Source organism: Catharus ustulatus, chromosome 4 (assembly GCF_009819885.2).
Source record: "Catharus ustulatus isolate bCatUst1 chromosome 4, bCatUst1.pri.v2, whole genome shotgun sequence".
Lineage (NCBI taxonomy): Eukaryota > Metazoa > Chordata > Aves > Passeriformes > Turdidae > Catharus > Catharus ustulatus.
In genome coordinates this window covers 15,117,838-15,134,138 of record NC_046224.1, presented here as the reverse complement: position 1 = coordinate 15,134,138, position 16,301 = coordinate 15,117,838, and the positions used below count along the sequence as shown (strand labels likewise).

The 16,301-nt window shown below is 42.7% G+C and overlaps 1 protein-coding gene across 1 annotated transcript in view; it reads right to left on the bottom strand.

Moving 5' to 3' along the window:
- SLC2A13 (solute carrier family 2 member 13) overlaps positions 1–16,037 on the bottom strand; it is a 137,605-nt gene extending 121,568 nt beyond the window's left edge. The window contains exon 1 of the mRNA XM_033057807.1: positions 15,281–16,037. Coding sequence (XP_032913698.1) covers positions 15,281–15,827 — 547 coding nt within the window. The 5' untranslated portion in view covers positions 15,828–16,037. The remainder of the gene's footprint in view (positions 1–15,280) is intronic.
- Between the last annotated feature and the right edge of the window lie 264 nt (positions 16,038–16,301).

The following is a 16,301-nucleotide window of genomic DNA, read 5'->3' as shown; positions in this document are numbered from 1 at the left end:
CTTGCAGTTCTTTAGATGCATTGTGATGGACAGTCATCTTCCAAATAACAAATATAATTCTAGTAGCAGTTGCTTTACTTCAACATTTACTTTGCATTTTGTTAGGTCCTTACTCAGCACCGACCACAACTCCTGAGATCCCCTGCAGAGCAGTTCTTTCCTGCCCTATTTCATTCTCCAGGCACACTAACAGGGGAGCATTCAGGCAGAGCTCCAGGTCAGCCTACAGAGAAAGCTGGGCAAACACTCCATTGTTATTGGTAAACCTCATTAAGTGATACAACACCTTGATAACTCTAGATGACCTAAAGATTAAAAGGAAATGGAGATGAGTATCTGAAGTGCCATTCTGCAATTCAGGGCACTGCACTGATTCTCACATCTGTCAGTCTGCTGTGTTGCCCCCATACAGTGAGAGAATAGTGAAAATGAGAAATTTTAAGAAATATTAAGAGTTGCAATTTTAAAAATTATATCTGACAGTCCCATTCCAATTAACACAGATACAGCAAGTATCTCTAAGATAAAATCTGCTTTTCCTGTGACTTGCACTACACCAGTTGCAATGAATCAGTGTAAGCTGTCAGATAACAAGCTGGGCAATGAAATACTCCACTGCTTCAGTGTGCTGTCTGCCAGCCTCTAAGTGACCCAGCTTCTTTATACTTGAGGGCACAGCTACTACAGAGTAGTAAATCTTAACTCCTTCATACCTGTTCCCACTTACAAGTGGTTTCCTTCCATCCTTAAAACTGAAAAGTTTATAGCTAAAAATGAAGCTACATTCTCCTTCAAAGCAACAAGACATTCTCACTTAAAGTTCAAGGTTTCAGTAAAACAACTCGTGCACAAGCTACTACTGAGAAAAATAACTGAATCCAGGATCTCTCCGAAAAATAAACTTCGCAAGCCCTGTGATTACAGTATTACTCCACTTCCACAGAGAAAAAATTATGAAGAAATTTCCACACTTGAGGATAATTGAAAAGTCTTAGACTAGAGCAGGGATGGATATCTGAATCCTCACAGGACTCTTTCCAAAGAAACTCTATCAAATAATTACTATCTCCCATCTTGATTTTCCCTGTATCACATTTCACCTGATCTTTTAATTAAGTTTTCATAAAGCAAGATTTAATTGAAACATCAATTATGGTAAAACCTAGCTACATATAATTTAATTTTCACTCAAAAGTAAGAACTATTTTATTTACATTTAAAAACATTTTTGGCCTGCTTCCGTTTTCTTATTTCCCAAAACAAAAGTCAGGGACTGTTGACCATACTGCAGGAGAGCAACATTAGAAAGTAGAATTAATTATCTACTGGGAAAGAATGATAAAACTGAGCACGAATAAAGTAACTGTGAGTAGGAATGGAATCAGTTGTGATACCTTCTAATAAAGTATTAGGAACCTACAATGAAGCACAAAACAGCTCATAGGTGACTGCATCTCCAAATTAATCACCACCCACTCCTACCTGCCCAGTTAGAACTATTTATACTGGCATACAGTAAGAAAATAATAAAATGACAGTATTTTCCCCAGAAAACTTTACTAACCATTGCAAAGCACACATGTTGATGACAGGCTTTTGTCAATGAGGTTGGGAAGAAGACACCACTCTAGTAGAATGACACTCTTCCTGTCACCAAAGATAACCTCCTTAATAACAGAATCCTCCTCCCTAATACTTGTAACCTACTGTAATAATACAAGAGCCCCTCATGGACTATGCTTCCAATGCAGTGTGTGCTTTCAGCACTTTAAATGTCTACTGCTCATCATCTTGATATCTACCTTTGAAATACTGTCCAGTTCATGTTCACCTGCTCATTCTGAGTTTACACTGTTGTCCTTTCTTAGTTTGAAGGACTTTCTAATTGCTAATATGTTCAGACCTTTTGAGCAGTGTTTCAGTATACCATATTGGAAAACTCAAAATTAGGCATGATTTACCAGAAGCATTTAGTGGCAGTCCTTTAATGACTCTTGTGCCATTTGCTCGTAAGGCACAGAACAGGCTTGTGAGAGAAACTGAAGAATAAGCACGGTCAGTGATACAGCATGTCAGAGCACATTCTGGAAGTTAAATCTACCTCACTCCACTGAGATACATTTTAGAATGTTTTTTAGAAGTGGCCTGATTTTTGGCAATCTTTTTCTTCTCAATGACAAGTGTGTGCCAATTTGTATATCTGTATCTATGAATGCAAAGTTTGCACTTCCAGTTAAGTAGAATTATTTACTGTTACAAAATCAAGTAATAATTAAATAATAACATTTAAATTTATTAAATAGAAATTAAATCTGTTACAAATAATTTACCTGCATTTCAGTAAGACTGAATGCCTGGTTGCCTTGAGACCAGACTTCTCTGAGAAGTACCACCAACAGTACTGCCTGTCTACAGGCCAAACACACACACCAAGGAGGGACAGAGATCTGACTACAGAGGAAATTACCTAAGAAATTGAAAATCACACTCTAATGTCCATTAAAAGAAATTGCAGATTTTAAGAGGTTATGATTGATTGAAAAAATATTACTATTTGTTTTCAAATAAGTCCAAGACTACTTTTGAAAACACAAACATCAGTTCCACCTTACAGAAAGAAAAATGGAGGCATAAGGCATGACAATCACTTGATGATCCAAATGCCAGAAAGAGACAAATCCAAGAATTACAGATTGGTCTTATGTTCAGTCAGCAAAAGACTGCATCAGACTCTTGGGGACTCATTGTGCAAGTCACATTTTTCAACAGCACAACAGATATTTTCTTATTCATAGGTTCACAGAATGGTTTGGGTTGGAAAAGACCTTAAAGATTATCTGGTTCCAACTGCCCTGCCACAGGGTGGGCAGAGACACCTTCCACTAGACCAAGCTACCAAAAGCCCTTTCCAGGGTACATCCACAATTTTTGGGGAGTCTGTTCCAAAGCCTCAGCACCCTCACTGCAGTATTTCAGGATGAGTTTGAGACTTTGTGTCTCTAGCTCTTTGTATCAGTATGATTTTTTTTTTCTTGCAACAGTGTTGTAGCTACAATTGCTTCTACACCACTCAAGGAAATGGAATGGGCTCCAGCTTGTAGAACAGGCAACCCCATCTGGCCCATGCACTGGCAAAGTTTACTGTGACTTAGAAAACCAGTGCCTACAGGCCCTGTAACAGGACAAATTTCCAGAGTACAGAACACACGGAGCAAGGATGAAAGTGAAATGCAGCAGACCAGACACTTCTTGGCATATTACTGCTTCAGGGTTGTATATATTTTAGTGGCTGATAAGGCTGACAAATAGAAATACAAACCACTCAGAACTGTAAAAGGGAAACAGAGTAAAGTAAACACTTCTCAACCTATTATTGCTTTAGGGATACATGTATTTTAGTGTTGGTAATGCAGGACAAATAGAAATCCAAAGAAAGAATCATACATTGCTTCTGGATGATTCAACTACATTGGGAACACATTTGTGTGAGACTGAGAAGCATGCACACAGGCATTTTTATGTTTGACTACAACTAGCTGAATCATTTGCTTCAAGCAAGAAACAGAACATTGCTGTAAGCAGAATACCATAGAGGATGAATAGCATTTACAAATAAATACTATGTGTTATCTTCAAATACCAGTTTAAAAGTCTAACAAAAGCAGCCAGAAGCATGTTGAGATTCTAGACAAGGAACACCAGAAAACATGCACACAGTCCCTTAGAAGTTTCACCACTACAGGGTGAATTACTGAGAATTAGCTTCTGAATAGATTCAACACAACTGTTCTAAACAGGTGGCTCAGATCTTGCTAAAGATCCAACTTGCACTACAGAGGAGACAGGACTGCTGGTCTTGAGCTATGAGGAGAAGCCTTCTGTGCACTCCTGCATAACAAGCTCGGAGTACTGTTTGCTCCTGTGCAAGGAAACCTTCCACATCGAAGAGGATAATGATTAATAGCCCAGATAGTACATGGGTGTCAGGAAAAGCAATTAACTTTGAATCAGGGAGAGACCTGCAGACTGACACAACAGACAGCTTTTGAATAAAGGGAAGGAGTAGGTGGGGACAGAGTAGGCAGAATCAAAGCCAAAACACAAGCAGTATCTCTTCTTATTCTAAAGTCTCCATCAGAGACACAGCAGAAGGTAAAACAACAAAGCATGACCTAAAAAACACACCATGAAACTCCAGCATTTTCAGAAGCACGCAGGCTATTGAACATGATAATATTTTGTGTACCCCAGCTAGAAAACCTGCAGACTGGGGTCAGGAGCAGAGTGAAGCCCTAAAAATCTGCAGGATGACAAGATGCACAGAGGAAATCACATAGATCACACAGGTGCACACAAACATTGTGCCATACACAACGTGAGATTTTATGATAAATAGTATCTTCTCATTCAAATTGTCCTTGAACTTAGTACATTCCCACTCATTAAAAGGGAAGTTAACGTTATTTGTGTAATGCTCTACTCAATGGGTGCCCACGTTTCTGCTAAATGCACCAATGATTTTTTCCAAGAACATCTATCAATTATTACAAGAGGAAGGATCTGTGCTTTATTTCTCCTTCTACCCAAGAACAACACACAGCACAAAACCAGACACAAGTTGTAGCTCAAAACATTCTCACAGTGATTGAATTTTTGGGCTGAAACATCATGAATGCCTATGTGCAACATTTAGCCTTTTCCACCTCTATTTTCAGGATCCTAAAATTGCCCAGGTGGCTTTGGATTTCACTCATACCAAGCTGTTCCAATGTGAATTGGACTGGTGAGGTCAGCAGCACCTATGATTAATGCAGGAGCAGGGAGTCTACCAGGCAAAAGACTTAGCTGAACTCCATAGTGAATAAAGCCAGACTTACCTTTTCCCCTCAGGCAGATTCCCCATTCCTGTGCTGATATAGCTACTACTGACCTCAACAGTGCAATAATCAAGGACCTGTGAACAAACAAAAAAGGTCACTTGTATGCAAACATCTGCTGAAGTGTTTGCCTAAAGTACACACAGCTTTGGGCTTAACCACTATTTCCTGCATGCTCAGCATGCTCCAGTTCATCCATTACCACACTGCCTTCCACACTTCCCATCAGAACTCCAACCAACAATCCTAAAAAAATTAACTAACCAAATCAGAGAGCAAGTGCTTAGTGGTGGGTCCCTATGATTTTTATCTCCCTAACCTCATAAACAAAACATCCTATGTAGGCAGCTACAAGCAGAAAAGTTCAAAACAGGCAGAGTAGGTCTTTCTATAACTAGGAATGGCAAATAAAGTACACTGACCTGAATCTTAAACATAAAAAAATGCCATAAGAATGAGTATTTCTTTCCTACTATCACCTGGTGCACCATCCTCCACCAGCTGTGCAAGAATTTAGGCTCCCAGCTCTCCCTGTTCCCACCTGCACTCCAGTTAGATGGTCAAACAGGCAGTAAAAATATTCCCTGTCTCCAATACCTCATGTAGGCTCTATGCTTCTGTATCTTTCCAGATTGCTGAAGTTGCTCCAGCCTTCTTGTCATGGCTTTCATCTTAGTTTATTTCATTATCTACCACTTTTCCTATAAAAATCTCATAAGTACTTTATTAAGTGTACTTGTTAGCTTCAATTAAGAGGTTTTTCTTCCAGATTTCTTTAGGCACCTTTAAGATGGTATCTTTTTTTTTCCTTTCATAACTCCTGATAATTTTTACAATTGGAATGCTGACAATTTCAATAGTTGGAACATGAAACTATACTACAACAGCATGAGAAAAAATTGCAACCTGCTCAGAAGTTAGTTGGCTTCAGCATCAGGATCATCTAACTCTTGGTTAAAGAAATTGAGTCCTGACTGCCTATTCATTTCTGTGCGCTAATGACCAAGTCAATCAACAACTCTATTTTTTTTCTACATTAAATACTGCAAGTTCCTCCAACAGGTCATACTGTTTGAATGCTCATAATATTAGTTTAAAACCCCACAGAATCACAGATAACCACCAAGTATTGTAGTACTATTACAGGCTTGGAATAAGAATCAATGGTAATTTAAGGGAAGAAATCAGAGGGATGCAAACAGGAGCTGCCCATTTCCACCAGCTGGTCTGGTCTTGTTTTGGAGGCTAGACTGCACCACAAGGCATGAGAACAGGATGGCACCATGCCTGCTCCTCTGGGCACAGCGGTTCTGCTCTGGAACTGCACTAGGGAAAAGGAGGAATACTTCCAGATCTGCTCACCTCTTGCCCTTGGAAATGAGAGAGATGCAAAAGCAAGATCTGATGAACTGCAGAAGACAGCTCAGACAAGGGTATGAATCAACACAATTGCTGTCATTTTCAAATACTAGCAATATTTAACTTTTCTATTAGAATAAATGCAATTGATGGCTTATGAACAATGGCACTCCTGTGACAGCAATGTATCAGTCCTAACAACATGAAGTTATTTAATGACACTAAGGTCACCCTCATGTTTTTATGACTCAACTTGCAGGAAAGAACAAACAACCCAACGCAAAACTTCGACATCCACCCATTTATTAGGAGTGTGGTCAGTTAAAGATGGATTTAAAGTTCAAATTATTGATGCCTTCAAGTAGTCCTAAGTTCAAAGTTCTTATCTGGTGAACCAAGAGTAGGAGTGCTAAAACTATGAAAACATACCTAGAGAACTATCCAGTGTTACTCAGAAAGGGAGATTGATCAAGTCTTTGTAGGGTTCTCACATAGAACAAGTATTTAGGAGAAAGAACAGGAGATAATTTCTTACGAGCAAACAGAAATTAAAAAGCTTCTTCCACTGGCACATGCCAGCAATCAATTTAGATGTTTCTCAGAGCAGCACTCACCAGAACACATTCCGTATTTACAAGGCCATACACCCACAGCAATGGGCAATACAACCTGTGTAACCCCAGGCAGGTTGTTCTGCTCTTTCCAAATTAGAATGCATTCCCCTGTATTTCCAGAGAAAGGCAACAAAGTAAAAGAGCTGTGGCTAAACACAAGCACATACCTAATACCTCCAGGTGCTGGAAAGCAATCTTTTTCCAAAGTGATTATATGCATAGACACACTAAAACCATAGTTACTGGTTTTGCTTCCCTTGCAAGGGAAGCAACAGTGGAGAAAACCACATACATGAAGCTCCTAAACAAATGAAAAGTTAAAACAAAAGGACTGTTACTTCTTGTTTCTGCAGGTTAGCCTGCAGAAACTCCCACTTCTGGGAAAAGGCTTGAAAACTCTTGCCATAGGGGTCCCACAAATGGTACAAGTTTCTAGAACAATTTAATTTTGTCAAGACTGTGAAAATACTGGTGATGTCAGGTGACTCTAATTTGAGCTACACTTTTTTGTTTACTTAGCAGGTTCTCCACCATTTCTGGCATCTCATGGTTTTAGGTGTATCATCTGGAGATCGACAACCTCGTCACTCCTGCCTCAGAGAGTGCAGGACTGAGCATGTAGCTGTATGTGGTTGGCTGGCTGTTCATTGGGTTAGAGAGCTCCTCAAAGCCACCACTTGAGACAAGACTTGTGGAACTCAGACCTTCCCAAATACACTGTGTTGAAAAGGAATCAGAAAGTTCTAGAACTGAGGCCTGGAGCAATTGCCTCAGCCCATCAGTGAGAAGAATAGGAATCCTTACTTCTCTGAAGACTGGTCAGCCTATGCGCTAAAGCATCAGCTATTACTAGGGTTCTCCACACTGCCTGGAAATTTTTTTTTGCCTGGAAGCTGTCTTGTCACTCAGAAGTAGAATATGCTTGTTGCTGTAGAACACTCACAAAGGATGAGCCCCAAGGTCAGTGCCATGTGGTCCTGGAAAATATCAGCTCTAATGAGAACCAAGAAGTCTTTCAGATTAGTCACAGAGGACAAACCTCCTCCAGAGAGGTGCTCTCTTGCTGAATTACACTGGAAAAATCAAGGAGTGGAGTGAAAGAAAATTTCAGGCAGTGAAGCTGGATTGACAACTCTTGAATACACACAACTAAAAAACCCATCTACGGATGAGGGGTGGAAAACCCCTGAGTGACAACAAAAGGACAAGCCCAAGGTAAAGGCAAAAAGTTGCATTTATCAATAAACAGAAGCCTTTTTTTTTTTTTTTTAACTAAATTTACCCAACTGCTTCAGTGTCTGAGCTCACTACCACACAGCTATATGAAATGATGGCATAACTCCAAAGAAAGCCAACCCAGGTGAAATCCCTAGGGCACACATGGGGACTTCAAATAAGAACCAGCGGTTTGAAAGGGAGGGGAAAAAAAAGAAGTCTGTCCCCAACTGCAGAAGAGGCAGAGCCCCTTACTGCTCAGCTGAATAAGAGACCAAACCTAGGGGGAAGTGGGAAGACAGTGGCCAACCCCATGGCTGAATTTGAGTTGTGGCCCATTCACAGACAGCTAGATGGGGGGGTAGGGGGGACCTCTGGGGTCACAGTGTGGCATTTCATCCATGCCAGCAGCATGTCTGGAAGGGACTTGTGAAGGAAGGAGGGACAGACTGTCTGAGCTAAGAAACCTAAAAGTTCAGTGACTAGGTATATAAACAGACAAAAGAAGAAACCACCTATGAAAAATCCCCTCAGAACATGCATTTGCTTTGAATGAATTCTTTATGAAACCAGTCTAAATCTGACAACAAATCAGAGGAAGATTAGAAATGGAAAGAACAGGAATTTCTACAACTATCATGTGCAAAATATATTTTAGAAGAATTTGCACCCAAGTGGTATCAAAAGACTTACAGAGAGTTTAGTTAATCAGATGGTTCCAGACTCATCCAGAGCTGTGTTAGACAAGATCTCTACAACAGAATTAACAACTGCTTCTCTTGATACTGGTTCACAGGTTTAATCTTTGCAAAGAAAAGCCCAAAGGCGGAATCTGCTCTCCTGATTTTCATTAGTCACTGGTTTCAGGCTTCCAGCAGCTCAGTGCAGACCCAGTCTCTTCACAAGCTTCACACCAGAAACACTGATGGTGCAGGTCAGATGTGAAAGCCCACCAATGAAAACCCATAAAACAATTTTGCAAACAAAGCTGTCAGTCAGGCCCATTATACCTCTGGTGCCAGCATGCTGCACAGCCACAGTTGCTCACTTTGAGCACAACCACCTTAAGCAGAAATCACCAATTTTTGGGACTTCTGTAGGACTTGAAACCAAAAAGCTTACCATACTTGAATGTAGTAATCCCTAAGAATCCCAAAATACTACTTTTAAAAGAAAGTATTTTAAAATAGGATATATTCTATAAAACCCCAAGAGCATATATCTGCTATAATTAATCTTGATGTCTACTGATAACGAGATAAGGAAAAATCAAATTTAAAAGACCTCTTCAGCACCTCCTTTCAGTGATTCAGTTTTTTCATTGCTTCTCAGGATACAATTGGCAAAGTACAGACTACAATGCTCAGAACAAAAATTAAGTGCAAGTTCTGACAGTGCACAGCACGAGACTGCAGCCAGCACCTTGAATCTGCTGCTTGCAGTGTCCTCAGATATCCTGCCTTGTGCCTCTGCTGACAGGACTGGTGCAAACTTCAGCCAAATAAGTCACGCAGACCCAAGAGCTCCAGTTGAATGATTTGCTGTCTCTAACATCACTGTAAGTGGATGCCACTGGTCTCCTGTTCCTCTAGCAAACAAAGCATTTTGAAAATAAGCCCACATGAATTTTTCAAGGTAAGGAAAGACTTGTGTTTAACACTGCAAACTTCCTTCAAGTTCCCTTTTTATCAGGAGTAAGACCATCATTTCTATTTTATGTCACCTATGAAATGGATGTTTTCTATTTTTTTTCCAAAATAAACAAAGATACTCGTAATCCAACAGGTATTATGTTTTAATAGAATAGTTTGACCAAGTATAGGAAAAATTATTTTAGAAAGATTCCCACGTTTTAAAGACAGAAAACAAATTTCAAGGTTTATGAACTATGGGAATTAATTTTTCTTAAGCTAAATAAAATCAATAGCAAAAAGGTCAGAACACCTCCCTTATGACTATAAAGAATGTTCAGAAGAATCAAAAATCCAGAAATTCTCTTAGATATAACTGTTAGATATAACCTTATTCTGAAATGGTCACTAAATACAAGGTAGCAACATTCATGTGCAAACTGCTGATTTTTGTATCATACTATCAAACAAAACAATAAGGGAGTCAGTGCTTGTTGACGTGACAGTGAACCAAGCACACCGCTGTGTATCCTTGTCCAAGGCATACAAAATTAGAGGAGTTCAAAAGATAGAGTTTTTCATCTGAAATTAATCCTGCTATCCTGCTTCCAGTCAGAAGCTAATGTATCTGTCCAGATGCTTTTGCACAAGAATAGATTAAACCCTTAAGATGCAGAGATTCAATCCTGAGCACACAAAGTAATGTCAGTAGCCTTAGATCCTGGAAGCTTGGGTAACCATCTGTGGGCAGTGACAGCACAAGAGTCAATTGCAACAACCCAGAAATTTGTCTCTCCATCCCCCTCCATCCCTACTGCCAGTTTATACTAACAAACCACTGTCTCCAGAGGTAAAAATAGCCTATGAACCTCTGGACTCAAAATTACAAGCATCTGTCAGAAGGAGCACAGTATATTTGGGGGTTGAGGGTGATTCCAAAATGTACCAAGGTGTAAGTGCCTTTAAAAAAAGCTGGTGGACACTCAGTTATAAAAACAGACAGAAGCTTCAGAGCTTCCCATATTGGGTTGCTGAGGGAGGATGAGAAGATTAATCTGGTTTTCCAAGATAAAAATACACTGAAAAATACCTGAAAAAGCTCAGTTGTATTAAAAAGCAAACAAACAAAAAAAACAAACAAAAAACATCCCAGCACATATATCCTCATCTTTCATAGGCAACATGTCATACCAGTTATTTTCTAGTATTTCCACAGCATATCTAGGAGTCCAGATTATATGGCAGACGTTTATTTAACCACTTCAAATATAATACAGAGTTTGTACTACATGATGCAAGTCCTTTGGATAAATTTGGTTATTTTTGTCATTTGGTATTGAGCATTACTTACAATAGAAGCCAACACCACCAGGGGAGCCACAACCATATGCCAGAGTTTTTCACTCCTGCCTAATTCTGTGTACAACCTTGTTTCCTCTGCTCAGAAAATGACCTACATATGTAGTCAAAAGATGCTACCAGAAGCACCACATATGCCAGATTCAAATATAGCCTTAAAAAAAAATACTACAGACATTTTGAGCACAAAGCAAGCACTGAGCAGTAGGCTTACGTTGTGAAAGACAGGACTCAAGGACAAGATAAGGCACCTAACCAGACAGGTCCCCCACTGCACTGCAGACTCAGTAACGTGCACATACTGTACTCCTAAGTAACTGTACCCAAGCTCTCATGAAAGCAAAGTGTATATTAAGTAATGACTAAGCCACACATTCAGCAAGAAAACAAAACCCTGAAAAGCTGAACATTAATTGAGCAGCATTTATTCTGCATACCAAACAAGACAGGAGTATCTAATTATCCAGCTAATGATTGTACATCAAGACAGAGATCAGCTATGGAGAAGCAAGCTTAATGCTGGCACTTTCTAAACCTGCTCAAACTGCTTTCCTTCCACAGGTGGCATGAAAGCGTTCTTGAAAAAGTAACCTGAACAACTCAGTACCTGAAACACCATGCCAACACCCACCTACACCAGCTGTAAGCTTAAAACCTCCAGCATCCCCAGATGACAGAAGGATAAACTCCTCCCGTTGCACACAGGTGAGCTGTTGGCAAGCCATTAGCCAATGGGTTCAAGCAAATTAGGACATTGGACTGATTACAGCCTAAGGAAGAAGTTATTTTGCAAACATGGCTGTTTATCATTATCCTTTCTAGTCTCTGCTGTGTTTAGTCCCAGTGATCACTCTTCTCACTCTCTGCCTTCCTTCTCAAGACATGTTTTCAGTAGAAATAACTCTCATCTCCAGTCATGCCTGGTTCTTGCTTTTAGTGTTTCAGCTCTGGCCTGGCCTCAGGCTTTGGGACAGACCAAACACCAGCCAAGTGAAGGACCCACCTTTCCTGCCAAGCACACAAACTACAGCAGCCAGCACAAGACAACAGGAGGAGGCCTTCACCATTATCAGATGCCAAAGGTCCAAACATGCTTTGTGCCAATGACTTTTTTTACCTAGCTCATACTAAGTGTTACCAAGCACATGCAATCCAATTTCCTAAATGTTTGGATTTTGCCCCCATTTGCTGTAATGAATATCTGGCCAAATGTTGCATACCTGATATCTGGCTTGGACAAATTCCTAAAGAGTCCAGGACACCAGAACTGTTTGGAAATGGGCAGGTGGGAGGGAATAATGGCCATAACCTTGTTCTTAAGCCATTTACTAGAACTATCACAAACTACGTATTTGGAAATTCAGATCTGAAAAAATCTAAGGATATTCTAAGCTCATGCTGAACATATTTTCCCATTTTTATGCATCCTCTATATTTCATATTAATACTGAGGGGAAGAGGGACAGAAAAGGAACATAACTGTTTCTACTATAAAAATCTATTCAACATTTACAATAAAATAAGATTTAGGCTTGTCCTTGAGAGGAGGTCTTTATTTCCAGAAATATCTCATTCTGTAATAGCTGTAGAAAAAAGGAGAGTTTTTCCATTTCAAAACAGCTCTAAGGAAAATGGTAAAAAATGGACAAGACTGACAAATTAAGAGCTGTTCCTCATTTCAGCATATATCCTGTGGTTTTCATCCTTGAAAGTTTAACTGTATTCCTTTATAAATCACAGTCATAAGAAAAATAGCCATTTTCTCACACAGACAAAATTAATGCTGATCCACCCTGCACCAGCAAGGGCAGAAGGAACATCACATCTGCTTTTACAGCACCACAGTACAGACCATAACACAGTAATTCATTTAGTAAATGCAAAAACCCCCACATGTATCTGGAGTAGATCTCTTGATGGGCAATTTGAGGAGAGCTACAGGAAAGAAACCTAAAAAATGTATAAAATTATACACAGTTAATAAGTTTTTAGGGGGGTTGACGGAAGAAAGCATTTGTAACACTACACCACTGCACCCTCACATTTCAGCAGTTTGTACTATCACTAAGTGTTACATTACTGAACAGACTTCTTACACCAACGCTAGGAAGTTCAGGTTGACTTTGGGCAGACATAAAATGATAGTCAGAAGTCTCCAAGAAATGAAAGAGAAGAAAAAACTTCCATCAATTTCTAATGCCTTCATGAAATTATCCAGGCTCCCTCTGGTGGGGGATTTAATGTAGAGACTGTCCCAGTTTGCTATACAAGAACAGCTTTCAACCACTACAGGTTTTTTCTTTTGTAGAACAAACTGTGTTAGGATTGGACTCTGCAATTCCTGTAGTCTCTTGTCAGGCTTCAGTCACAGCAATCTGAGTTAAAGCTTTGATTCTCGCCCTAAGCTACATCCCATAAAGAAGAGCAGTCTGATTACAAAAAAGAGAAAAATCACATTTTAAAAACATAAATTAGTGTCTTTGAGCTACAAAAGCCTCAGAACATTTCTCATTTCTTACTTCAGCTCTCCAGAGTCTCAGCAGAACCACCACCTCTGCCTCGGTGTGGAGAGAGGCCAAAGAGAGATCACTCTCCCCAGGGCATACAAGAGATCTAGGGCTCCTAGTTTTCATTTCTGTGGTTTATATATTGATTATAGTAAGTCCCAAGTCTCATATCTCTCCAATAATTCGAATGTGCACCACTGTAAGACAATTTCAACATGCCCATTATCTCTCTACAAGACACACACAAGAGTCAAGCTATCATGTATCCATTTAATTTCTCTACACCCCTGAAGTTGTCATTGTAACCAGTTACGGTAAAGGAAAATGACAAGCTTTACAAACACAAAGACATCACAGTTGGTAATTTCAGTATCTTCCACTAAATATATGTACTACATATTGCCATCAAAATTCCTGTTATCCCTGCGATCTCATAGTCAAATTCAGTTTTGCCTCCTGAACTTCATGACCAATATTATCAATATTCTGCAGTCTGAAGTCTTGATTAAACAAAAAACATGCAGAGAGGTAGAATTTTAATTTTTTTTTTTTAAAGAACCATCCAACTTGGGGTAGGAAAACTGCAACCCGAAGTTGTTGCAGTATAGGAAAACCAGCATGAGCTTTCATGGATGGAGTCGATTTTATTTCTGACAGTCCTTATTATGACTCACTAACTTTTCTTCCTTAATAAGGCCACGATTTGCATCAGAGAAAGTGTTTGTATGACAAGCCCGAGGACTCAGAAAATTATCCAGTGGCTAAGAAACAACTTTGCCACACACAGGAAAATAATTTTAGTTTTCAATTTTTACTTGTGCTTTCAGATAGAAAAGGATGCAAGATTATACCTACTATAGTCCAAGGATTTTGATTAACCTCATACAGCCCATCTTAGATGAGCAGTATAATTTAATTACTGTCAGATAGGATGGCAGCTGAAGAGTAACCCAAATTTGAGGGATATTTAGGATACAGTCCGCACAGAAAACAGCCTAATAGGTCAGAGGAAAGAGTCCTCATCACTGCAAGTTCTCCGGGACAACTAAAGTTTTACGAGAAACCACTGCTTGCAACCCATATAGGAAGGCAAATAAAGAGCAGCAATTCACGTTCAGAAAATCCAAAGCCTTCCAAAGCAAGCGTTAATTTATTCAGACCAGGGAGATTACTACGTCATCCTGTCCCAGAGGCATTCCTTTGGTGCCCAGGTAAAGCTATGCGGGGACTCAGTAGAGAGGTAGTCACAGTTCAGAAAGACAGGCGTGATCTCCTCGCTCCTGCCTTCCCAGACCCCCTCAAACGCAAAGCCTGCGGTGTGAGCTGTTGACACTGAGAGACCACCCTAAAGATGAAACTGCAGAAAGGATGTGAGACCATTCCCCTCGTACAAAAACTCTCCCAGCAACGGGGCAGGACTACACCACCCGTAATTAAATCAAAAAGGGCAAGCACACACACCGTCCCCTTGCCCACCGCGCTGCGATGGCCACGGGACCCCGCCCCGGACCTCGCTCAGCCAAGCGCTGCCCTCGCCAGCTCCCCAACCTCGGGCACTCCGCGGCCACTTCGCCTTCTGCTTCACCGCAAGGGGTTTGCGGGCGTGCAGGGACAGGGGACTCCCGGCTCGGCTAAAGCTGCCCCGGGGGAGCGCTGCCCCCGGCGGCAAGAGCCGGGTCCCGCGGGGAGGCAGCTCGGCGGGGCGGTGCGGCACTCACCGATGCCCAGCCCCACCACCACGCGTCCCGCCAGCAGCGTCTCCTTGTCGCGGGCGGCGGCCAGCACGCCAGACCCCGCCGTGAAGAGGCCGCTGGCCAGCAGGATGCAGGGCCGCCGGCCGCACAGCCCGTTCAGGACGCCGCCGGCCAGGGCGGAGAGGGCGGCGGCGCCCACCGTGCCGGAGACGAGCAGCTCCTGCCAGAGCGCGTCCAGGTTGAGCTCCCTCTTGAGGAGGAGCAGCGCCCCCGACACCACGCCGGTGTCGTAGCCGAAGAGGAAGCCCCCCAGGGCGGAGAAGACCGACACCACGTAGACGAAGCCGGGGGTCTCGTCCTGCTGGAACTGGCGCCGCGCCGCCCGCTCCAGCTCTCCGCCCGACGCCGCGCTGTTGAGGCTGGAGCAGGACTCGGCGGCGATGAGGCTCCGCTCGCCCGCCGCCGCGCCCGAGCCGGCGGACCCGTCCGCCTGCCGCCGCCTCTTCTCGCCCATCAGGTTGCTCAGGCTCCGCAGCGTGTACTCCACATTATCGCTGGCCTTGCGGGACATGGGACGGCCGCGGCGGCTCCCGCCCCGACCGGGGGAGGGCTGGGGGCTGAGGCGGGCGGCTGCCGGGCTACTCAGACCAGGGCGGCGGGGCTGCCGCTGCTGCCGACGCTGCCCGTCCTCGGCGCGCCCGCCCCTCTCGGGCCGCGCTCAGCTGGTTCGCATCGTCCCCCCGCCGCCGGGCGGACTTGAGGGGAAGTTGCCGCCGCTCCCAGCGCCCGGGCGGAGCTGGAGGCGGAGGCAGGCGGGGACAGCGGCGAGCGCGGCCCGGCGGGCGCAGGGGGCGGGCCCGGCCACCCCCCCCCCGCCGTGCGCGGTACGGGGCAGGCGCGGCCCGGAGCGCCTGCGCACGGAGCGCCCCCGCCGCGCTCACTCGCGGGCGGGCGGCGGGGCTGTGGGGTGCGCTGGGGCCTGGAAGGAAGTCGGGAAGGAAGCCCCGGGCGGGTGGGCGCCACGCAAACCCGGGGGCCGGTCCCC